General features: G+C 36.2%; 1 protein-coding gene across 3 annotated transcripts; it reads right to left on the bottom strand.

The window, feature by feature from the left end:
• Window positions 1-55: 55 nt before the first annotated feature.
• LOC107583806 (AMP deaminase 3-like) lies at window positions 56-12,927 on the bottom strand. 3 transcript variants are annotated; one of them, XM_016270138.1, is made up of 17 exons: window positions 12,659-12,927; window positions 12,090-12,122; window positions 11,848-11,952; window positions 7,284-7,506; window positions 7,010-7,187; window positions 5,617-5,782; window positions 5,124-5,343; window positions 4,372-4,501; window positions 4,097-4,291; window positions 3,872-4,003; window positions 3,582-3,745; window positions 3,078-3,204; window positions 2,502-2,665; window positions 2,238-2,358; window positions 1,758-1,931; window positions 1,527-1,637; window positions 56-774 (listed from the first exon to the last, which is right to left on the bottom strand). In XM_016270138.1, exons 3-17 carry the CDS (start codon window positions 11,903-11,905, stop codon window positions 598-600), a joined length of 2,340 nt encoding a protein of 779 aa, XP_016125624.1. In that variant the 5' UTR covers window positions 11,906-11,952; window positions 12,090-12,122; window positions 12,659-12,927; the 3' UTR covers window positions 56-597. The 3 variants fall into 3 exon arrangements, with proteins under 3 accessions (XP_016125624.1, XP_016125626.1, XP_016125625.1); XM_016270140.1 differs by lacking the exons at window positions 11,848-11,952; window positions 12,090-12,122; window positions 12,659-12,927 and adding an exon at window positions 11,057-11,228; XM_016270139.1 differs by lacking the exons at window positions 11,848-11,952; window positions 12,090-12,122; window positions 12,659-12,927 and adding an exon at window positions 10,240-10,458.
• Between the last annotated feature and the right edge of the window lie 13,120 nt (window positions 12,928-26,047).

Here is a 26,047-nt window from a genome sequence, read left to right as displayed (position 1 = left end):
GTTTATCTGGAATATTAACTATAGACAATCTAATCATGAATTGATTCAGCAAGGCTTGTTTTGACACCAGTTTATTTATTTGACTTTGAAAGCAGTATTCAAATATTGCTGAACATATACAGCATTCAGGCATATTTTCAAAAGTCATTATACCACATCCTTATCAAAACAGCTTAACCATCTCTGTTGGTATACAAAATGTGCAAGTTCAAGTATACAAGATTTTGTGACAAAAATACAATGCCACCCCATAGGTTGGCCAACAGAATAACAGCCCCAGATACTCAGGTTGCAAACAAACTAGTTTATCAAGGCAAATTTTTCTTCCAGTTGCCAATGCCTTTTTTGCGTAAAACATTTATCTGAACAAAAGAATACATTGTTCAAGTTACAAACCCGAAGACTTCCTCATTAGAAAAGGTAACAAATGTATGCTCCCTCAAAACATGTCCATCATAAGGCACCAAGACGCATGGCTCCATGTCTTGCTACCAGAATTATGTATTTCCATGACTCTGGTGCAAGATAAGGTTTTATGCTGATGTCTGGTCCACTCATATGGACCCATGTTCTAGCCTATCTATCACCCTGCCATGTTTATAAGGCTTGTTCAGCCAAAGCTTCGGACTTGACAGCATCCACTAGGAAGCTGAGCTCATTGCACAAGGTCTCGTGCCGAAAGGCCATTCGGATCTGCGCCACATTTGTCCTACGGATGTCATTTCCCTCTTGTCCATCCTGTAGATAATTCTCACCCAGGAAGTGTTTCTTCTCCTGTGAGGGAAATTTAAATGTCAGGTTAAGCTAGAAAAACATTCAGATTTTTTGTGTATGAAAGGGCTATAGCATATGGATGTTCAATTTAGCATTGGAATGCGTTTAATAGTAGCACTGGAAGATTTTTCTTTAGGAAATATTCTGGGTTCAGTACAAGTTAAACTCAATAGCATTTGTGGCATACATTTTTCGACTTCAAAAATAGCGACAATCTGGTTTACAGTGAGGTACTTCATAAATGTTACTACAGTGTACAATGTATTACAGTGACCAATTCATAAATGTTCAAATTCTCACTGAATTTCAATTGTATAGCCATAAGACAATATGCATGTTAACATGATTTTTCTGTTCTGTGTAAAGTTATATTCAATTTTACGACTTAGTTACCATGACCATAAACTCTAAATGGTCATAAATACCAATGCTAAAAAAAGTCTAAAACCCTAAAATGACTGTAAAAATTATTTAGACAGATTTACAGATCAAATAATAAAGTTTTAACAGAAGAATAAATGTAAGTGCTTTTATTAACTTAAAAGCTTCACATTTCAAAAAATTCGCCCCATTTACTTACATTGACTGTTCCTCAATGTCACCTCGATTTTTGCTTTTCTTTAATGGAAACGAGGGATGAGCTGAGTTTATTTGTAAATCTGAACCCACAATATTATATTGAAACTGTATGGTGTCCAAGTCATTTAAAAGATTGAAAACTCCTGCTTTATAGGGTAGGACAGAGAGAGTACCTGATGAGACAGACCACTCTGAAGCACACTATTTCTGGCGATCTCACACACATCACATGTGCTCAGTTTCCACAATTGTGCTGCAATGGCATACTCCTCCATCAAGGCCTCCTGAAGGTGCATACACAACATAAAATCACATCACCTGACTGCTCTAGATGATTGCACTAAAAGTAGATTAATAAGCAACTCATTCAGTGCACATTATTTCCAGTAACTGCTCTCCCTGACCTTTGTATAGTGGAACTGTAACGGGTCATCTGTGGAGAGAGACACACACAGGCCCTTTTGCAGGAACTCCCTGAGGGGATTCTTGGAATACTCCAGGAACAGGCTGTTATTGCTGAGTGGAGACATTGCAATGGGCACCTGGGTCAAATAATACAGGTACTGCAGGACAGGACTCTGTATTGAGAAATTGAATAAGAACAATTGTTAAATCACAAGATAAGACTACATTAATACTATTAACTGGCATCTGATGAGGTTTTTTTTAATTTTTATTTTTATGCGTAGCTCAAATGTGTTATATGAATAAACAGTGCTCATAAACAGCTGTTGAGATCATATTCTCAAGTGAAACAAGTAGAGGCTTGGAGTAGGAAACAATGTTCCTTATGTCACAACTTGGCAAGCTAATTGTTATTTGGTGGATTCTGAAACTACAGTGTTGTGTGGTTCGACGTGCACACAGTCCTCTTTGGGACTGACCTTCTTCAGATTGAGTCCATGAGAGATGTTGTCAGCTGTGAGGAAGGCTGATACCAGATGGGTGATGGATCCAGCCTCGCCACAGTGAGGACGGAACTGAAAGGTATTGAGACCACGTTCTCTGGAAAAAAAAAACATATTCAACTATTAAATGGTTTATGACTTCAATTATAAAGCTTTCGGCTAAATTTGAGGAGATTAGCTTGTCTATTAATTTGTTATGTGATGACAATGGATTTTAATGCTGGAATCAGCTTGACTTACTTTCGTAGGTTGTTGAGGACCATGATGTTGGCATACATGTGGAAGAGATAGTAAGTGTATGGTGGGTTTTGCTCCGTGGTCCACTCCTCAGGTTTTGGACTCTTATAGCTGAACATGTGATCACTGTGTTTGGACTCATCATCTACACTGTCAAACCCTGTCACCTGCAGAAAAACATCCAAAGCTTTGCTGAAATCTACCCACGGTCACTTTTTGCCCTTCATTTCCTTAAGGCTTGTGGCTTTAATAATGATTGATCAGGCTTTTCAAATATAGAGGTGCAATTACTTTGACTTCGGTGACATCAACGACACACTGACTACATTACTGACTTCAGTGGAACCACATCTATGTTTTCTGTTTGTTTTTGTGATTTATTGTGCGTGACAATTTTACATGAAGTCATAGTCATCTGAGAACCATTTAATTGTTCAGAAGGGATCTGGCATGAAAGCTTGATCCTCTAGAAAAATGACTGTTTTGTGTTTAAGCTGGTAATTGCACTGTTGGTTATTAAAATGTTCTTAGGTGGCATGAATCTGCTCTGCCTGTCTTGTGGTGTGATGAATCACTTACATGTTTCAGGAAGACATGCATTTCTTTGTGTTTCTGAGGGTTAACGGTGGCCTGAAACAGTGGGAGGAAGATGTTCTCTAGCATCTTGGCGAAGTTGGGAACAATCTTCTTTGATCTGAATATGTCACTAAAACCAAAGTACACAATTTGAATTTAGGAAGCAGAACTAAAATTAAATATAAGAAATATGTATGTAATTTACATATACACTATATATAATATATTTTTTTTATTATATTATATTTAAGAATTAAGTATTAAATATATGCATTTATTTTTTCCAATACATATATATATATATATATATATATATATATAAATAATCTTAAATATATTGAAATATATATATACTATATATATATATACACACACACATGTAAAAAAATATATATATATAATATTGAAAATATACTGTATATACAAGACATTTTATATTTATTTTATATTACATTTTAAATTTTTATTTTAAATTGGTATGTTAAGTTACATTAGAGAAGGACTTACTAGATCCTGGGCACCTGTATGATCCATCTCATGTTAGGGGAGTGCAACTTTTGCTTGATGAACCATTTGGACAGGTTTTCCCACTCTTCAGGGGCTCGGCCATAAATTGAGAGACGGGGTTCTGCGTGCTGATATTTACTCTCCTCCAGTTCATGAGCAACCTCCTGTGCAGAACAATAACAATTAAATTGTTTCCTGCTTAAGAAAATAATCTGGACGCTCTGACAGTTTTAGTTTATTTTATCTTATGCAATAGCTGCTAAATCAGCATGTGAGTTAATCAGTTTTACCTTGATGAGACGTGCAAAATATTCTCCATTGATGTAGTTATCGCTTTTGAGGTATATCTCTCTGAGCTCACTAGCACCTACTGGGTTGTATTTGGAATTGAATTTATCAAAGCGATGAAAGGTTTGTCTGCCCTGTAACAAACAATAGTGCAATTTCTTAATTACAGATCTATTCTGCATGAAAATGCAGACAAATTAAGTCCTGAGGCCATGTGAAATACATACCGCGTGTACATCCAATGAATCTACTGTGAGATCATATGGGTCCATTTTTAGATTGTCAAACACCTGTTTGAGGGTCAACTTCTTTCCGTTCTTCTCCAGCACCACTCGGTCTGCTTCTGTCTTATATGTATCCTGGATGAACTTCAGTAGATGCTTCTGGTTCATGCAGGCAGCTGCGTGAATGTGCGTATCAACCTGAATATTCACAATTGTGTATATTTAGAAGAGAAAAGCATCATTATTGAGTAGTGTAAACACCAATGAATTTGAAATACCTTTCTGACATTGTAGAAGTCTCTGTGAGGAACGCATTTCAGTTCCTTTAACTCTGCCATCTCATTCAGCATTTCGTGAAGCTGGAACTTGGACATCAGGAAGTTAAGCCTTCTGTGACAATAGGTCTTCCTATAAAAAAGAAAAGGTCTCAATGTATTTCCTTTTTTGTTGAATATCACCTATCCTGTTTATTAGCAACACGTGCATGCAGTTATCAATTTTGAGATTGTATTGTGTTAAAGTAATAGTTCACCCAAAAATGAAAATTAGCTGAAAATGTACTCACCCTCAGGCCATCCAAGATATAAAGGTAGAGTTTGTTTCTTTATTAGAACAGATGGAAGCAATATTATAGATTAAGGACTATAATATAGTCTGGCCAGAAGCAGTGATTTAAATGCCTTAATGATGGATTTGTTCCTTACAAACACGCAACTTTTGCTTCACAAGACATTAATTGATTGACTGGAGTCGTGTGGATTACTTGTGGATTATTGTGATGTTTTTATCAGCTGTTTGGACTCTCATTCTGACGGCACCCATTCACTTCAGAGGATCCATTGGTGAGCAAGTGATGTAAAGCTAAATTTCTCCAAATCTGTTCCGATGAAGAAACAAACATCTACATCTTGGATGGCCTAAGGATGAGTACATTTTCAGCAAATATTCATTTTTGGGTGAACTATTCCTTTAAGTTAGAGGTTGAGATGGATTGATTTGCAGAGGAGAAATATAACATAACCAAACTCACGTTGGTCCGTCTGCAATCATGGCAAGGACATGGCTCAAGTCAATAGCAAAGGTTTCCAAATCAGGATATGGCAAGCTCCGTGGCTGATCCCGTTTTAAGGCATCTTCATTATCATAGACGTATATGATTCCGTCTTTCATCCTCAGGGAGTAGTTCAGATTCTGTGGAAGGTCTTCCATACTGTAGGGATCTGCACCCTCACTTGGAACGGGGCAGCTTTCTGTTGCCATGGAAATAAAGCATAAAGGCAACTTTTAGATCTGATGAATACTAATGTCATGTTATATTTATGTCCTACCATAAATAGAAACATGTCTGGTTCTTTATAGTATCACTTTCCCAAACTTAATAAACAACCTACAGTCTTTAAGACAGAATATTAAAGATTTAGGCCAGTAATTTAACACGTCTTCCCATAGCTGTTGTCGTTATAGGTCTTTGAACAGTTAATTGTGCATTATTGCTGCATGCACTGTTGCCAACCATGACATACCTGGCAGCACTTCTTCCTCCTCACTCCATTTCTCATTATTGGCACTCCTTAAAAACCTGGCTGTGGTCCTGGGAAAGCGGTGATATGCCAGTCGTGAATATTTTTCTCTGATGAAGAGTGCTGTCAGCAGGGCTTTTGCTGCTTGCTCATAGTCCTCGACTGTTATCTGTCAGAAATGATCATAGATTAATTAATTTTGTACATTTTTAAGAGTCCACCACCATGTTCACTACAGTTCAAAAGTGTGGGGTTGGTAAAAATTTTTTTTTAAAAGAAGTCTCTTATGCTGCATTTAATTGATTATAACTACACTAAAAACAGTAATGTTGTAAAATATTTCTATTTTAATATATTTTAAAATGTAATTTATTACTGTGATGCATTTTTTTATATACCTCTATAATATTAATTATAAGCTTAAAGTTTTGTAGCTTGCAGTCCATATCTTGTTAGCTTTGAGATGCAGTAATTCATGCAAAAGGAGCCCCTACCAAGTATTGAGTACATGTACAGTAAATGAACATACTTTCCAGAAGGTCAACAATTCACTAAAAATGTTTTTTTTTATTGGTGTTATGAAGTATTCTAATTTGTTGAGATAGTGAATTGGTGGGTTTTTGTTAAATGTGAGCCAAAATCATCACAATTAAAAGAACCAAAGACTTAAACTACTTCAGTCTGTGTGCATTGAATTTATTTAATACACGAGTTTCACAATTTGAGTTGAATTACTGAAATAAATGAACTTTTCCACGACATTCTAATTTATTGAGATGCACCTGTATATGCCAGTGTACTTTTAGAAGTAACAGATGTGGACACATACAAGATAGTCATGCTCCATCATATGATGAATATCCAGTAATCAAACAGTAATCATTGTATCATGGATGCTCACTCACAATGCTTTCTTTTTCTAATTTAGTCAACTAATCTACCACCACATCCAGAGTATTTGATTTTGAAACCACACCTCTACTGGTCATGCAAATCAATACTGAACTGGTGACTGAAATAAATAATTATAAATGAAATAATTAACTCATTACTGTTTGGCTTAGGCAAAATTAAATGCCCAGCCCTGTTTATTCACTTTCTTGAACCGTGAATACTTAGGACCATGTGATATTTCAGTTTTTCTTTTTTAATAAATCTGCAAAAATGTCAACAATTCTGTGTTTTTCTGTCAATATGGTGTGCTGTGTGTACATTAATGAGGAAAAAAAATTAACTTAAATGATTTTAGCAAATGGCTGCAATATAACAAAGAGTGAAAAATTGAAGGGGGTCTGAATACTTTCCGTACCCACTGTATATATATATATACCATATACATGATTATATATCTTATTATATACCATTATATACATATATTAAATAATTTGCCTCCTACCCCTGCACAGTAGTCTCCACTGATGGTGACCCTCTGGAATTCTGGGATATTGATTGGCAGAGGCCCTATAGGTGAGGACGGGGTCAGCAGGGGTGAAATCACAGACATTGCCCAGTCTGGAGCAACTGGGATTTGCAAGGATATTGACTGGGATCGCATCAGCTTGAAACTCTGTTTTCTAAAATGGGTCATACAGCATCAGAAATATTGAATATCACATTAATGCAAATTACTGATTGGTTCTGCAGCCTGTACAATATTTGAGTTCACTGACCTCTTGATAGATTCCTCTGACCTCTGCTCCTCTATCTCTTTACGTAGCTCCCACTCCTTGGCCTGATGCAAGCCAATGGGACAGTCCTCAGGGACGGTGAACATGGACAAGACGTTCTTAGTCTCTTCTTCCTTCAGAGCTGAAGCGTACACCTTCTCAGCCAAGAGTCGCACTCTCTCATCCACCTCGTGGAGAGAGATCTTCGTGAACTGACGCGGCATTTCTGCAAGGAGTAGTGCCAATAAAAAGATAAATGCCAAGAATGTTGGTCCTTTCCATTATTAGTCAATGTTAATGATCTTACGTATCTAGGAACAGCTTGTTATGTACATTTGTTCAAAGTATACTCTGGGCTGTACCATTTTCCATCAGCTTCTCAATCTCAAATCCAAGCCTGTATCTATTCCACAAAATCCCTTACCACTGTCAAATGAGTCTAAGTGAAAGTGTACTGTGTGTTTGTGTTATGCGAATAACCGTAAAGAGCAGAGTTACCAACATGTTGCCAAGACCTGACAACTGAGACTCTTACTTTGAAATTAATGGCATGGTACTATTAGTTTTATTTGTAATATTTTGGATAAGAAATTAATGGCTATATTTTGCCATAGTGTAAAACTATTATTAAAGGTGGTAAAATGAACTAAATTTAATGTGGCAATGAAATGTGTATGTGTTATGTGAATGTGTCATGGCAGTTTTGCAACTGCACAAATCATGGTTATAAACATGTCTTAAAGTATCTGTCCACACAGTTTAGGTTTCACTCTGCATCCTGTGCCTTGGTCTTAGTCAGGTATCTGTGATGTTAAGTAAGTCCCTGTCCTGAGGTCAGTCACTAGATTCCCAAAGTGTCAGACCAGTTGTTGTTGTGTCCTCTGGCAGCAAACTGCACGGCATATTTACTTAGTAGGCAATAAAAAGTTTTTTAATCATGAGAAAAGAACCAATGAAAGATGAATGTAATAGTCACAATAATACTTTAATGTTTGTGCTCTAACCGAGTAATATTATTAAGAGCATGTTAAATATTGTATCATTGTTCTTTCATATATCAGAAGGCTTGAACAACCATCACTGTGAAACAGTTTATGCAGCACATTTGCAAAGTGTAATTTTGTGGTTTAGTTTTAAATGCAACACTGTAAGAAAAGGCACAAAAAAGGCAAGAAAAGTGTCATACAGGGGGTTTCAAACTAGCATCCGGGTCTACAGAAAATCAGAGAGAGAAAAGACTTGCAAAATGTATTTTTTAAAGTTGTTGGAGTTAACACAATGTAAGATATAAATTAAATATTTTATGCAATATTTTTAACAGTTACTGAAAAATATTATCATGATTTAATTTTTATTTCAAAATTTGGTTTAAAAAAATAATAATGACATGAAACACAATTTTTGTTATTCAATTGACAGCCCTAGTTGTGAGTAATAATAATATAAAAATAATAATAAATCTGGTTTTTATTTACAGATTTATACAGTGAGTAGAAAATATTCTGTCAACTTTATACAAAGTAAATATTTAGTGACAAAGTTTTTAAAAGGTTATCATTTAATACTGGAAACAACAAGCTGCCTTAGTAATATGATGCTTAATATTTTCCTCACACAGTATAAATGGTTTGTATGTATTAAATTATCTAACTACCATTATACAATTTAATAAATACAATAAGTACTAGGAAAGGGATCATCATATTTTGGGGTTCTTGGCATCAAAAACTTTGAAATCCCTGTCAAGCGGTAGGCTTTAATACTGGATAAATTTGTATATGTATTAAAATTTGTATTAAAATTTATTATCTATAACATAATATTTCACAGATCATTTTTTAGGCCTTGTCTGTTTTTTTTTTTTTGTTTTGTCTCACATGCTCTATATGCCAATAGTAAAAGAGTGACAGTTACAATCTCAACACACTTCCTCCATTCACACACAGACTCCCTGAGCTATCATAACCTCATTTACATCCTGTAGGTTGTAGTTTCATATCAGTTCCCATGTCTTGACCACCTTTCTATTTCTCATATCACATCAGATATCACATATGCTTAAAGGAGACTCTGTGCTTATAAAGTTATAGGTCAGTCCCATCCCAGTTTTTAATGGCAGACAGGGTTATGAAGTCAAATGCAGGTTTGTTGATTCCACCTGTGTTGACATGTAACTGGATATTCCACTGCACTGTCAACAGTCTACGAGCCTTCATATAGAAGCTTGACAGCCCTGTGAGATAGATGATTCCAGGCTACTTCTAGAACAGCTGTGCCTTACGCATGGAAGTAAACACCACTTAATATATTGCATTAAAAATCAATCATATACAGTATACAGAGAGAGAAAGAGTGAGAACATATCTTACAGTAAAAAATATATTAAAAAAATATATTACGTAGATATATATATATATATATATATATATACACATACATACATACATATGTTTGTATATTACATTAAAAATATATTTTATAATATTCAATTTTATAATATTACATTCTATTTTGACAATCACTTAATTATTTATATATATATAGAGAGAGAGAGAGCGAGAGAGAGAGATAAAAAATCATATTTTAATAATATAATATTATATATATATATATATATATATATATATATATATATATATATATATCAGAATAAACCATTTTTCTGAATATCACTTAGAGTAGAATAAAAATCAATTCATAGTAAACTAAATTTTTTTGACAATCACTCTTTATTTTAACCCATTGAAAATACACATTCTGTCAGAATGATTGTGCTATTGTTGAGCTATTGTTTAACACGTGCAACCAACATGTCACCTTTCTATTGAAGAAAAGTTCAGTTTATTCCTTACTTCTGTTTGACCCTTCCAATATCCAATCATTTGACTGTCCCTGACCCCTATTATTCTGCTTGAGCAACCCTATTGTACCAAATGTCAGAATATACACTTTCTCTTACCTTCAGCACCTATTTTTTCCATGGTTTTACTGGATCTCTGTGTTTGGACTTTCTCTTCCTGTTACTTTCTAACTGTGGTCTTCAGTTCTAGGTCTTGTTTGTCTATGAGGCAGCTTCAGTGTTTTCCAGTCTTGAGTATCCCGCACCCCCCTATTTAAAGCGTCCGACAGCATCATGTCAGCAAAGAGCTTGGCTAGACGTCACAACAAACTGCGAGCTGAACCTGAGACCCTTCTAAATGCTGGCAGGTTCTGGAGCTTGTGAGCTGTCAGGGTAATTTCCTACCCCCCATGTTTTTATAAGAGAATAACATTGCCTTGGCTCACTCATGTTCCAGAAACGTTACTCAACTTTTAAAGGAAGGCTGCATATGCTATGACTTAACATATACAATGTAATGTAATTAAGAGCCATGTTTACATTCCCAAGCTCAACCTTAGCAACTTGTCATGTATAACAGCTCAACCTGATTTTAAGCCCACACCAACTATGCCCTACCCTGCACGGGTAACCAGAATCACAGGTTACTCCTTTTGAAGTCAGCATAACTCATACGCCACCAGTATACTGTAAGTGCAGTATTATTAGCAAGCTTCTGGCAAGCACAAGCTGACACGCACAAGACCCAGAGGAATACTCTGTTCCAAACAGCCTCCCATAACATCGTAATCAGTCTTCATATACCCCCATGGCTGAAGTTACACTCACATTGTTTTGCTAAATCTTGAAATGATCATGGAAGAACACAAGGCTTAAAGTAAATGAGCAATACATTCTCAAAACACTAATTCAGTACACAGTGAGAGCATTTATTTACCTGCGCTTTGAGAAGATCAGGCTACCATGCAGTTGTCTCGAAGAGAGTACAGAGGGTGACAGACAGAATAGCTCTTTTTATTTGCACCTATTAAAACCGTGTCTCGTCCGACCTTTCCTTATTTGTAGGGAAACAAGCTGAACTCCACCCTGCAGCATAGTACTGGCTCCATACCTGCCCTTCCTACCGAGCCTCTGCCCCCTCCCCTTACCTCACATTTCTCTGTTTGAATGAATAACTTTCTTTCTACACCATCTCAAAGACGGAAGAGGCTTACTTTCATTTTAACATACAAGTCCTGCCTACTTTGTGCCATACAAGTTGACTTTACTTTCATAGACTCAAAGCATGCAAACCATTAAATTACAATGAAATCATTCTCATGGGGCTATATTAAACACCAAATTAATGTAGTCAAATGTAATGCATGTCATTAGTGTCATTTAAATAACTGTCTTTGCATTTGAAATGAAAACAAACATTTTTGCAAAGTCATTGAGGCTTGCACAAGTCATGGACTCTTGGCATGAGGTAAGTGCTTCATTGCAAATAGATTATTTATAGAAACATGCAGTGCTCTTTTGATAGAGCACTTTATGACATGCTTGCAAAGAATGTTGAGGACACCTTGTCATGCTATGCTTTAAACCTACTTTGACTGAGTGGCAACACCAGATAATATGTCTGCAGGCCACCTTTTAGGAGTTTGGTCAAGTTTACCTGCACACTGGCCTTTTACAAGTTAACATGTAGTGTTCAGACAGAATATTATCATACTGCGCCAAACTTACCCTTCCCTAAACTCTGCGTTGATTGTTGCTTGCATAGAGGAGTTCCTTTTCTGCTCATTTTGTACAGCGTAGTAAATGCAACACGATCTATAGTGAAACTTCCACCTAAAAGAGACAGAGGCAAACTCCTCATGTTCTTAAAATACATTGCAGGAATATTCCAGAAAAATTCCACAGTAAAAACACCATGATGAATGTATGTGTTGTTATTTTATAAGAATACATTAACGTGAGCTGTTTACCTCTCAGTGAGTTGATGACAGCTAACAGCCAATCTTGTGGTATTGAAAAACAGGAAAAGGAAATCCGTAAGAACAATCTAGCAGACACTAGTACTACAACGTCAGATGCAAAAGCAAAACACATAAATTATTGTTATTCCCTAGTGTGTTTACTGAATATCCTGAGCACTTGGTTTACAGCACATGCTACATTTCACTGGTGTCTTAGGGTAAAACAGCTCCCGTTAAATGCTTATCTACAAGAACACAGTTCTGAAGTTCTGAATAAGGAAATGCAACATTCAAATAATGCTACCACCCCTGATAAAACTGTACCATGTTTAATCCATACATTTTAAAAGTTAATCCATTTTACAAAGGGAGATGTGTAAACAATGCAAGACAGAGTAAGATTATGTACATGGATTAAGATTAAAGAAAAGCAGCGTGGAATGAAGCATGAGCCCACAACAGGTTCAGACCTGCAGGAGATGCTTGAAAAGAGGCCACAGGTTACAGCACTTCTACTGTAGTAATCAAACAGCCAAGGGGTTAGTAAACTGTTTTAAAAGATATATTAACCAACTCACCTTATGTGTGCAGACCTCGGGGTTTTTTTTCTCCCTGCAGTCTTGCTGTCTGTCTATATATGTGTGTGTGTGTGTGTGTGTGTCTCTGTGTGTGTGACTGTCCCCTGAGACACTCTGCTGTGCTCTGTATACTGCAACACTCACTGGGTGTGAAGATATGCTTCAAGGCTCTTACATGCTGCATCTACAAGTGAAAAATGTCACAACATTTAACCCCTTTAGTGCTGGTGGCTTGGAGGCGTGAATCTTGTCTGGTACTGCTTTTAAAATTTCACTGTATAAAATAATATGAACTAAACTTCTCGCTACAAAACGCATCTCGAGACCAATTCATCTTATTATGAGTGTACATTAATTTAAGTGTAATTTTGAGAAGTACAAATCTTTTAAATTTAACTTTTCTTTCAATTAGAAAAAAAGGTGGAAATGGTCTGTTTTGCTTATCTCCCCAACTCCTCACATGAACGATGTTTCGCAAGACTGCCTTTTTATCTGTTGCTTAAATGACCGTTGAATTACTTTATCTTTACTTTGCTTTTGATTTTATCAGTGTTTTTCATTTTGTTAGGCTACTTCTCCTTCTCCTTTTTCTATTTCTAAAACTTGAACTAAATGGCATGTATGGTCTGTTTTGCTTATCTCCCCAACTCCTCACATGAACGATGTTTCGCAAGACTGCCTTTTTATCTGTTGCTTAAATGACCGTTGAATTACTTTATCTTTACTTTGCTTTTGATTTTATCAGTGTTTTTCATTTTGTTAGGCTACTTCTCCTTTTTCTATTTCTAAAACTTGAACTAAATGGCATGTTGCTTTAGCCAGTGTGTATAATAATTGAAGAGGAAAGCGCGCCATTTGTAATGTAGTTTCTCATGCTAGATGGCATCAACACAGAAGGTGTAATATTCATTCGGTCCACTAAATATTTATTTATTTATTTATTTCCATTCAAGGTACAGAACTGAAAGCTGCCATGCAAATAACACAGACACATTTTCTTCACTCTTGCTGGAGTTTAATTGGTTATTAATTAACAGGTGTCACATTATTGAACGATTCACGTGGAAAAAATGCTTTTCATTCTAGCGATACGAACTTACAGGATAAACATCTTATTTCAAAATAAACTATAGATGCCCTTTTTTTGTATATAATAGTTTCTTAAGAATACATGTAGGCCTACAGTATGTAGATATAAATATATGAACTTTTAACATACATTATTTTCATAATATACATCTTACATAACATATTAAAGTGAAATATTGCACGGCTCCCAAATCAGTCTTCAAGTATATGGATGTCCTTCAGTACAACAAAAATAATTTTCTCTCTGTTCTTCATCATTGGTCCTCCAGGGTAAATAGCTCAAATTAAGTCATAAAAGTTAGTTCATTTTTCCTCTTCTTGCTATTCTCTCTCCGTCCTCTTTAATGAAAGTTTGGGCTGCCAGAGTTCTAGGCTGTTCCTCCAGCAGAGGGCGCATCAGTGCTGCAGAAGAGACAGAGAGTCAAGTCCCAAAGGTCCATTAGAATGACAAGAATGCTAAACACATGCATTGACCACCAATTTCCTGTCATATTGCCTTAAACCCACACATTATATATATATATATATATATATATATATATATATATATATATATATTTCCCAACTGATAGCACTCCTTTTTTTTCCACACCACTTTAAGTGACCTGAATCCTTCTCAGTCCAACCCATTAGGCAGAGGATGGAGGGAAGGATGCTCCAGTTTCTCCTTTGTGCCTGAAGAGAGTACACTAACGTTCAGCAAAGGAAATATCAGAAGTATCTCAGTAAACCGAGCAAATGGAAACCAAAGGCTCAGGACAAACCGCAGAAGTGTTCACGGGTTGTTCTTTAATCCCCTTTGTGGATGGATCGTGGAACGTTAGTGCAAGGTTTGATGGCAACTAACGTCTCCGCCGCCGTCCATAGCCCTTTGAGCTGATCTTTTCAATAGGGGCGTTGTTTGTCTTTGTGTTGATCATATTCAGCAGGTGGGCCAGTTCGTGCACTGAGCAGGTGGACAGAATACATCCCGCTCTTTCCACTCTTTTGACTGAGTAGGCTGGTTCTGTCCTCTTTAGCCTCACACTCCTGGAGAGAAACAGAAAGCAATTAGTTTTGCTTTCCCTGCTAGTAATCAGCTATGTTCTCAGAACATTCTGGTAAGGTTCTCTCAAAGTTATGAACGAACATTCTTCCAATAACGATAATAGAATTTTCATTCAGTGTTATCTGGTCTTTAATAATGTGCTCAAAATGCACAAAAACATTATTTATACATTATTAATGGAATGTACATGTTTTCATGACTTTCTAGGAACATTATGAAAACATTCATAGAACATATTTTGTTTGCTGGATAGTGAATAGTTAGTTTGGCCTTGATATGCATCTGTTCAGTCAAAGAATGTTTCTTACCTGTGCTGTGGTACAAATGACTCAGTATCGTTGTTCCTCTGAGTCAACAAAGCTGCTGAGTCACTCTCACTCCTTTCGGACAAGCTGTGGACATCTCTCCTCACCCTACCCTGAAGCCAAACACTGAGCCTAGCCAATGACAAGAGAAACCCATTCGATTTGATTCAAAATCAGAAAGTCTTGAGTGAGAAGACTGGTTGAGCGTACCTTCTCAAACCATCCGCATTTAGAGGTTTCGCGCTCGTGACGCTCGGCAGAATTGTGGTCAGCACACACCACAGGAAAGCCTTCTGGAGCACTGAGTTCATTGTGAATGGAACCTGTGGAAGAACATGCAGAAATGTTACTAGCCGCATAAAATGCAAGCTAGTTTTTTCTTCTCACGTCTCATGAATTTTGAAGAAAAAAAAGCCCAAATGACGTGATCTTCCTGTTCCTGGTTGACTCCACACTGGTCACTCATTTATTTTGAAAGTTACAGAGAGGTTAGGTTTTGCTCAACTATGTCATTTCCAAATAGCAAATCTTATACTTTCTTGTATAGTCAGGTGCACCCTTGGTGCAATGATAAGCACTCGCCAAAAAGTCAAATGTTTTGTTAAGCATGTTTTTTTTATCTTGACCTTTGAGGTCACCAATGTCAAGAATCCACAAGTCAGAGTTAACAAACCAAGGAAACATACCTGATAGTTTCGGTTGGTCTCTGGAATTGACTGCACACTCGAAAAGTGGTGATGGTGAAGTCTGTATTTTTGTGTATTTCCAAGTAGTGTCCAAATCTTGGTTGGCTAGGGATGAGTATTCAGCTGTGACACTGCTAATGGTCTGAGTTTCACAGAAAAGCCTGAGTGCTTTATATACTTTACAGGGGGTGGGAAGGGGCGGGAGCTGTCTTGAGTGATAGCAGCCACATCCCTGTTCTAAACTAGCCAACAACTTTACGTGCCCTGTCTTAAAAGGATGGAATATAACCCCTCAGAGAAATCATTACTTCAGCATTCCTGTAATATTGTTCTTAATGACACCATTTGTTTTGGTTCCGATTCATTTTCATATCTCCTGCATGTCTGCATTCATAGGGTCAGAGAGGTTTTGAATTGTAGATGGAAAGATTAATTTACCAGACAAATATGCTTCAGCATCAGCCTTGTAAACATCTGATGATTAACTTCCTACGAAGCATCTGGAATGCACATCTAATTGGTGATCGAGTTTATTTCAAATGATGTGACTTGGAGATGTTGTCCTTGGGATAATGACTCTGCACAAGCCCTCACACATTCCAGCCACCTACACATTTTGTTAACAAGTTAGGAATGTGGAATTAATGATTTCTATATCGAGTACAGCTAATATGACACCAGATGCTTTGCCAAAATAATTTATGAATGAAACATGACCAAATTTGTAACTGAATAGAGAGAAAAACAGTAGATTGTAATTATTCCTGCTTAAACATTTTGCTCACCCCAAAATTTTGATTAGGTTCTTCTCTCTCTGTATTGTTACCAGTTCATGTGACATATTTTTCCATCCATGAATATACAAATAGATGACATTCATTATATGCATTGTGTATATACTATGCCATTCAAAAGTTTGGGATCGTTAGATATTTTTTTATATTTTTGAAAGAAATCTTATACTTACTAAAGCTTATCAAAAATACAGCAGAAATAATAATATTGTGAAATATTGTTAGAATTCATACGAAATGTTAATATATCTTAAAAATTAGGCCTAATTTATTCCTGTGAAGGCAAAGCTGAATTTGCAGCATCATTACCCCAGTCTTCAGTGTCACATGATCCTACAGAAATCATTCTAATATGCTGATTTGCCCAAGAAACATTTCTTAGTATTATCAATGATAAAAACAGTTGTGCTGCTAAATATTTTTATGGAAACTATACTTTTTCAGGTTTCTTTAATGAATAGAACAAATCTTTAATGAATAAGTTCAAAATAATTTTTTTGTAACATTATAAATGTCTTTACTATCATTTAACGTGTCCTTGTGGAAAAAAAGTATTAATTTCTTAACATCAACATTTTTGAACAGTTTTTTTTAAATGTACAGTATACCCCATTAAAAAAATAATCCTTTTTTTTTTAGTGTTACTCTTTTATACAGTTGTGATCTGTTTTTAAAATCACCATTTCAGCACATTAGACACAATAGAATTGCAAATAGGCTGCATGACTATGGTAACATTATGTTAAGTGTCTCATAAGGCTGCTTGTTTCCACCAAGTTAAGACATGCCCAGTAAAGACAACTTCACTCTTACCATTTTCTATTGAGTTCAACAACACCCAATTCTATATTTAAGGCAGAGCAAAGCCTCTCCCTCTCATCTTTTTATTTGTAGAAAGTAGAAACAGTGTCATTTTTTTTTAATAGACACAGAGTGTTCTGGAATGATAAAGCGCAATCTGCTGCACTCTGTCTCAGATGTTTCTTGTCTCTGCCACAGTCGTACAGTCTTAGTATAAATGACAAACTGACTGTCTGAATCCATTTGTGGTCTTCTATCATGCCAAATAAAACTATAGGGGAAGTAGTGAGGGATTGATATGGTGTGGTGAATAGAGGTAAAAATAATACTGTCTCTTTATGACAGGAAGAAAGCTAGAATAAACCAGAATTGGATTCTAACAGCATCAAAGTGTTACGTCCATAGTGAACTTCTTTTGGGGGTCATATGTTTTGATTTAAGCATGACAGCTCAGCTGTGATGTATTTCCTTTTTTCAGTAATAGAGCGATTACCTATATGTTTGAGTCACCCCCACACCCCATGTAAAAATACCAGCTGTTAAATGTGGTTGAAGCAGGTTGAAACCACACTTTGGTTATTTCGGTACTTGAGCGACGACTGCAAAAAAAATTGAGGGTGTATTCTAAGGAGATGGGGCAGGTTCCCTAGGCTAGAGGCATTGCTATTGCAACATCATCAAGTCAATGAATACAGACAGGCAGCCACAAATTATTTTAAACCTCAGGAAGAGAATCTCCTCCATGAAAATGACATATCTCATCACATCCCCATGTCAAGACATACATGCTGTCCTGTTTACACTTGCCAAGTAATGCATCGCGAAACCACCGTGACATTTTATGCAAAATCCGTTCTGTTTTCAGTAAGTTATCTGCTTGACACTTTTTTATTACTATTGGGCGTCCTGTACATATTGGAGTAAGTGGATTGATGTAATGACATGCTCGTACAGCATGTGTTATTTCTTTGTTAATAATCTGTGCATCAAAATTAATATTACTCCTCACAGGCCGATTGTATAACCAGCCCCTGGTGGAGCTCCAGTGGATTTGATTCAAAACAATCTTTTTACTATCAGTCTTTGCATGGTGTGAATGCTGTTTTCATGCTCAAAGAGAAATCACTAACAGATTTAGAAGTGTGGTTATTTCTACTCTGTTTCGTGGAAGAATTTATGTGGCCTGCCGGTTACTGCAGTAGGTATGTTTGATTTTCTTGGTTTCAGACTGTATATCTTAAATTTATTTCTCTCATCCCATTGTTTGTTCTCTGAAAATAAGTTTTGCTTCTTAGATAAAGGTATATTGTTTTACTGATGTTTAGATATTTTAATTGGAAAATATACAAAATATACAGATCAAGAGAATGTTTTTTTTTTTTTTTTTGCAATGCAGTAGAGTGCTGCAGTGATGACATATTTTTGTAGGTCAACCCGGAAATTAGCATCACCCTGGTTCCCTCGACAAAAACTCAACAGGATTTTTACATTGGCTTTTAAATTATTGCAGAAAATAAGCTCTGTAATGCACAAAAGTTTATGATCCTTACATGTTCGGTTCATCATGATAATCTTCACAAATTAGCCACTTAGCAACCCCCTTTTTCAAGACATGTAAAAGTTTTAAAAAAGGCGTATTTCTGATGTATATTATGTCATAGAATAACACATAAAAATATCCAGAGCTTGTGTTAACCACAGACCTTATTTCAGAAATTTGACCAAAAACCCATACAGAAAACCCATTGACTTTGGACAATTGAACTCCAACTCATTTACAGGTTTTGGCCTACAAAAATATGTCATCCTGCAGCAGTATATGACATTGGTAAGTAAAACCTTTTTACTATATTTAGCACTGCTATCCACTACTAGGTGGCAGTATAAAGATCATGACTACTTTTTGCGCAACTTTAAGGCCCAGTCCAAATGGCACTCTTAGCTCATGTGGTCCTTTCTTCGGGTTCACACTTTGATGATGGAATGCTGCACAGATTATCGTTAGTACCTGTAGTCTGCTTTTTTATCTCACAAATACAACCACAAATTCGTATAGGCCGCAAGTACATGACAATTGTGACATTTGGGATGTGAGATCATCTGAATAGATCTGTGTGTGATTTGTTTCATTTTTAAATAGTATTTAAAGATTTTAGACTTCAAAATCACATTTTCAAGGATGCATAGCATACTTAATCAAAACCTGAATGTTTTCACATGCTTAAGAGGCACGCATGCCCTCATAAATGACTTCCTAGCAGCTACAGGTCCCACGCTATTTTGGGAAAACGAGCTTTCCAAAGTTTATACTCGTAGCTCCAGCTAAGAAATGTCTTTAAGAAAACAGGCTAACAGGAACTGTGGATGATTCAACTTCATTTTGGTTAAAAACAGCATAAAAGGCGTTTCAGGTAATTAACTGACAGCTTTCTAGGAAGCATCACCTGAAAGGTGAATGACATTCTGAGGAATTAATTTCTTAACGCAAGCTGTTTAAACTATAAAGTCTATAAATGTTATAGTCATTATTTAGGTTTGGCTATTGTTGCACTTATAATGCTTGTCTATTCTCTGTTTTGTGTTTGAGTCACATCATCACTTCAATTCGAAGGCATTTTTGCTTTCTGGAACCACTTACATCTAATCTTCCAAGGCATTTTTCTAGCTATTATTGTCTGAATTTTTATTACTCACAGTTGCTGGTATTGCACAGTTTTTGATTGGTCAGTCATTGTGCCTAATCTGATTTTAAAGACGCTGTGGATCACTTATGAGTCTAGCAGAATGTGAAGTGAAGTATTAGGCTTTAGAATAAATAATGATTCTTGGAAATGCAAACAAGATCCCCTGATGGTCAACCATCCGTCCTTGTCACAATCATTTTCTGCTGTGCTGTTGCTCATGTTCTGTCATGCATAGATGTTTTAGCACTCATCTGTTGCCATTTGTGACATTATATCTTTTTCATGCAGTTTATAATCATGCATTTTGTCTTCTTACAAAGATGGTCTTTTATGTGGGATAGGATATGGTTATGAATTATCAATGCAAAACACTCAATAAAAGTTTTGTTTGTTTGTTTGTTTGTTTGTTTTTACATATTTCTTGGTCTAAGATGTCTGAAATCATAAAAAGTATACAATGCCCTTAATAGCAACTTTTTTGTTTGTTGGTTTGCTTGAATTGAGTTTGTACAAGTAAATGTTTTCAATGTTTCTTTGCTTTTTATTTGCCAGAATTCTCCCGGTCCAGAGGTCCACCTTTTAGTGCTTAGCAGGTTAATAAGTGTCAGAGAAATGGCTGTACAATGTATGCCAGCAGAGTTGTGGAGCAGACATACCAGCATGGAAAACGACACTATAAATCGATGTGCTGTGTCCTGAAATAATGTAATGTATAGTAGAGGTGCTTGCAAAGATTAGAGTTTTAAAAAACCCATACTTTTCATACTTTTTTTAAATAAACAAAAGCTACAGTAAATAAATGCTGTTCTTTTTAACTTTCTATTTTTCTATCTTTCTATGATAATAAGAAGAAATGTTTCTTAAAGGGATAGTTCACCCAAAAATGAAAATGTGATGTTTATCTGCTTACCCCCAGGGCATCTAAGATGTAGGTGACTTTGTTTCTTCAGTAGAACACAAATAATGATTTTTAAGTCCAGCCGTTGCAGTTTATCAGTCGTATAATGCATGGCAATGGTAACAAAATCTATGAGAGTAAAAAAAACATGCACAGACAAATCCAAATTAAACCCTGCGGCTCGTGACGACACATTGATGTCCTAAGACACGAAACGATCTGTTTGTGCCAGAAACCGAACAGTATTTATATAATTTTTTACCTCTAATACACCACTATGTCCAACTGTCTTTTAGCGCGCGCAGGCATTCGGTGTGTACACGCTCTGGTGTAGTTTACGCAAGCGCCGGAAGTAATCTCTCGCACGTATACGTCACTCATTGTTTACACAGTGCACAGTCATTGTAGGTACAACGGCTAATCAAAATGGTACTTACTTGCGCTTATCCGGATTGTTCAAACCAACTTAAAACTAAAAGATTACGTTCTCTCGCGCGAACTCATTCGGGAGTGGTGACTTTCCACGTATTCCCAACTTCTGAGCGTGCTCGCCTGAAGTTATGGATGATTGCTCTTCGGCTGGATATCAACACACTCATTAACGTAAACTATGCCAGAGCGCGTACACACGTCACGCACCGGATGCCGTGCACGCGCCCAAAGACAGTTGGAAATAGTGGTGTATTAGAGGTAAAAAATTATATAAATACTGTTCAGTTTCTCGCACAAACCGATCGTTTCGTGTCTTAGGACATCAATGTGTCATCATGAGCCGCAGGGTTTAATTTGAATTTGTCTGTGCATGTTTGTTTTACTCTCATAAATTGTGTTACCATTGCCATGCATTATACGACTGATAGACTGCAACGGTTGGAGTTAAAAATCATCATATGTGTTCTACTGAAGAAACAAAGTCACCTACATCTTGAATGCCCTGGGGGTAAGCAGATAAACATCACATTTTCATTTTTGGGTGAACTATCCCTTTAATGGCCAAATCAGCATATAAAAATGATTTCTGAAGGATCATGTGACAATAAAGATTGGAGTAGTGGCTCCTGAAAAATCAGCTTTGCCATCACAGGAATGAATTATACATTAAATTAGAAAATTATTTTAAATTTTAATACTCTCACAGTATTACTGTTTTTACTGTATGTTTAAACAAATAAATTCAACCTTGGTAAGCATAAGAGACTTCTTTCAAAAACATTAAAATATTTTACCCCAAACAGTAGGGAATTGTTTTTTTATCACTTCTCATTGGTTAACTGGCTCACTGGATAGTTAAAGCTACTGTCTAAACTAAAGCATGTGAATATTAATATGTTAAAAAAAATAACTATTGAGATGCTGATATTGTTTTGTTGTAAATAATTGTTGGTTTTGAAGTCACCATTATGGTTATGAGTAAATCAAGTATTTCTGTAAATAATATAAAATAACATAAAACAATCCTGTGTGAGGTCTCAGTAAGGCTATGTTACAACGTCTTTCATTGTTATTAGCCAGTTAAATACAAATTAAGTAAAAACAAATATTTTAGTTACAAGACTGAATTAAGTCTACCTGCAAATAGTTAGAAATTAAGTCAATTTATTGTGATGACTATTAGGTAAATTTACACAAGTTTTAAGACATGAAATTACTGTGAGGCATGAATTACTATATATATATATATATTATTTACAGAGTTTATGGTGTACTGTGAAGTCTTACGAAGTCACACTCAACCTGTGTGTCATTAGAATGCTTGCCATTAACCGGCATATCATGCTCTCAAAGTACAATAAAATATTTTCCACCGCATTTGAGGGATGACACATGTTCCTCTTTATGTAATCTTAATATTGTAGCCAGACTATGTGTCAGCAATCAGGACACAGTAATCCAGAGATTCTTCCTTGGCTATGAGGAGCGTCCAGTCTAATTTTGCTTTTGGGACAACAACTTTGGTTCTTGGCTTGTTATCTTCTTTGTGGTGATATTAGTAGATGTCTGTGTTTGCCTTGTGTGAATTGCACTACATAACCTTTAATTTTGCTTATGTAATGCTTGCTTAATAATTGCTTATGTATCTGTTAATATTATTTAATTTACCTAAGACTGACCACTGGCTCATACTAATGTTTTAATATTACAAATCATCAAGTTTTTTTTATTATTATTATTATTCAGTATTTGATTCATACCAGCAGGCCTTATGCCATAAAATGTTTCCAGTAAAAGGCTTTTGGTACTTTGTGAATTAAACCTCATCTATGAAAAGGGTGGCATATGTTCTAAGCACAAAAGTCTGAATGGATTTGCTAATGTTACATGTGATGGGAGTTATCTGTGTTTTTTCCTTGTAGTTTAAACTTCTGAGAATATAGAAGCACTGTTCCCTGGACCTACTTTGTCAGACATTCAGTCAAATACAGTGACATTGCAATACATGTGTGTTGGATCTTTAAAGGAATAATTAACTAGGCCTAGCTAAAAAAAAAACAAAAAAAACAATACCCTCAGACCATCCAAGATATTTCTTCTTCTGAACTGATTTGGAGAAATTTAGCATTACATCACTTGTTCACCAATGGATCCTCTGCAGTGAATGGATGCTGTCAGATTGAGAGAGATTCAATAAACTGAAAAAAACAAAACAAAAATCCACAAGTAATCCACATGACTCCAGTCCATCAATTAACTTCTTGTGATGCGAAAAGCTGCGTGTTTATTAGAAACAATTGTTAGAAAATATCAATTTGTTACATCCAGGTACTATACGAGTCCTCTATCCGTAATATTGCTTTCTACAGTGAAAAAATTGTCCCGTCTAAATCAGGAGAGAAATATGCACAGATCAAGCACTTGTTTACAAGTGAAAACAGTTTTAAACAAATATGTCGGTGGAGCCTTAATGATGGATTCCTTACAAACGTGCAACTTCACAAGATGTTAATTGATGGACTGGAGTTGTGTGGATTACTTGTGGGTTATTGTGATGTTTTAATCAGCTGTTTAGACATTCTGACAGCATCCATTCACAGCATTCAATGGTAAGCAAGTGATGTTATGCTACAGTACATTTCTTCAAATCTGTTCCAATGAAGAAACAAACTCATCTACATCTTGGGTGAACTATTCCCTTAAGGAATTTTAGCAACCTGTTTAGAATGCAAAGTGATCCATGCATGATTAGTTAGTGCAGGTAGTTTTAATTGCAGAATTAAAAGAATTCTGGCATTTATGATCAGCCATAGAAATCTGTGTTCATACTTTCCTAACTTCTGACCATGAAATTAATTAGGCCCCACAGAGAACACCTGAACATTCATCTGCAATGGGGCCATGCTGGACGTGCCGCACGGTCCAGGGATAGCTTCATCAGAGCTTCTCACCAAAACAGATGGAGATCTGCTGAATTAAATTTCGAAAAATCAAAATTTCATTCTCTCTGACGCTTTTCACTGTTTGGAGGAGAAAACCTTTGCTCTGACCTGTCAATCCAACACGTGGCTGATCAGATAATATACCAGGTTGGCTTTTAACTGTTTACCTCTCATTTCTGAATTTATGACCCGTGCTATGATTAATTTGTCCATAAATTATTGAATTAAAATGTGTGTGGGCTGTTGCCAATAGATTCTTGTTTGTTGAAAACATAAATGATTGATGCTTCGTTTGGCCTGTGTTAGGCACCAGGGGGTGGTTTCAAACACACTTGCTCCGTGAAGATGACATGTGAATTATTTTTAGCACTTCATAATCTGCTTTGTGTTAACTGTCCCTTTACTATTCCTCATTCTTAATCTGTGACCGCATTCCCTTTTCACATCTTGATTTAATCCAATTCTGCCCTTTATTTATGATCCGTGACTGAATTTGCTCCTCCAGATGATTTTTGACTCAGCACTTTAGAATTTTTGCCTGTTCTTTTTAGAGCACGTAAACCACAGTCACTCTGGGAAAAAGATTGTTTTTTAGTGTCAAAAGGTCAGGCTGTTTAAGCATCTGCAAAATAATTATTTACGTGTCGGAATTATTCAGAACAGGTTTTTTAAATCACATCCTGATTTTTTAAACCTGATGCAGATTTTTTTGGTGTAACTAGATTTGTACACAAACTGCATTAAAGAATAGTCAAATGAAGCTTGATGTTGTGCAAACATTAGATCATGTTTCATTGTTGGAAAACCTCACCGTATATATAACAAATGGTCACAGCTGCAAAGTTTGCCATTTTTTTTAGCAAAGAACATTTTCATTTTTTTTACCTCTCCACTTAATTCACTTAATTAGCACTGTAAGCTGCAAATAAAGTAAAAAAGAAAAGAAAATTAGAATTTTAGGGATATTTTTGTGTTTCACAGAAGAAAATAAAACAGGTTTGGAACAACAAGAGTAAACAACAGAATATTCATTGTTAGGTGAAATATCCCTTTAGGGGATCCCTTTACTGCTCTTAAAGGGGTCATATGATGTGATTTCAATTTTTCCTTTCTCTTTGGAGTGTTACAAGCTCTTGGTGCATAAAGAAGATCTGTAAAGTTGCAAAGACTAAAGTCTCAAATCCAAAGAGATATTCTTTATAAAAGTTAAGAGTCAGCCACACCTACCTAAAACGGCTCGTTCTAACATGCCCCCACATGTCTACATCGCGATGTGGGAGGATTTGCATAACGCCGCCCAAATGTTCACGCAAAGAAAGAAGCCGTAACTTTTATTCTCGCTGTAGTATTGTTGTTGCTGCCACCATGTCGTGAAGGCGCTGTGTGCTTCATTGTGAAAACGAAACTACTTTGTTTGGGCTTCCAAAAGAGGACGATATCTGCTTCGTCATGCCTGGAGCTGATCTGTGCTGGTCGCTGAGGGAATACATCAACTTAGTGCTGTGGATCGCCGGATCGGCTTTCACCGTGGACGAAGTCCGGGGTCGTCACATGTGGTTGCCGCTCCTTCGTCGAATCCGCCGGCCGCACCGTTCTCAACCCCGCCACCTCTGTTCACTCTAGCCCGGCCTCAGCTCACGCTAGGCCGCCGTGTGTTTCGTTGTGAAAGCGAAACTACTTTGTTTGGTCTTCCAAAAGAGGACGATATCC

This window comes from Sinocyclocheilus grahami, unplaced genomic scaffold, assembly GCF_001515645.1.
Source record: "Sinocyclocheilus grahami isolate Dianchi unplaced genomic scaffold, SAMN03320097.WGS_v1.1 scaffold55.1, whole genome shotgun sequence".
Classification (NCBI taxonomy): domain Eukaryota; kingdom Metazoa; phylum Chordata; class Actinopteri; order Cypriniformes; family Cyprinidae; genus Sinocyclocheilus; species Sinocyclocheilus grahami.
Note: the sequence above shows the minus strand (reverse complement) of the source record. Positions and strands in the feature narration are given on the sequence as shown.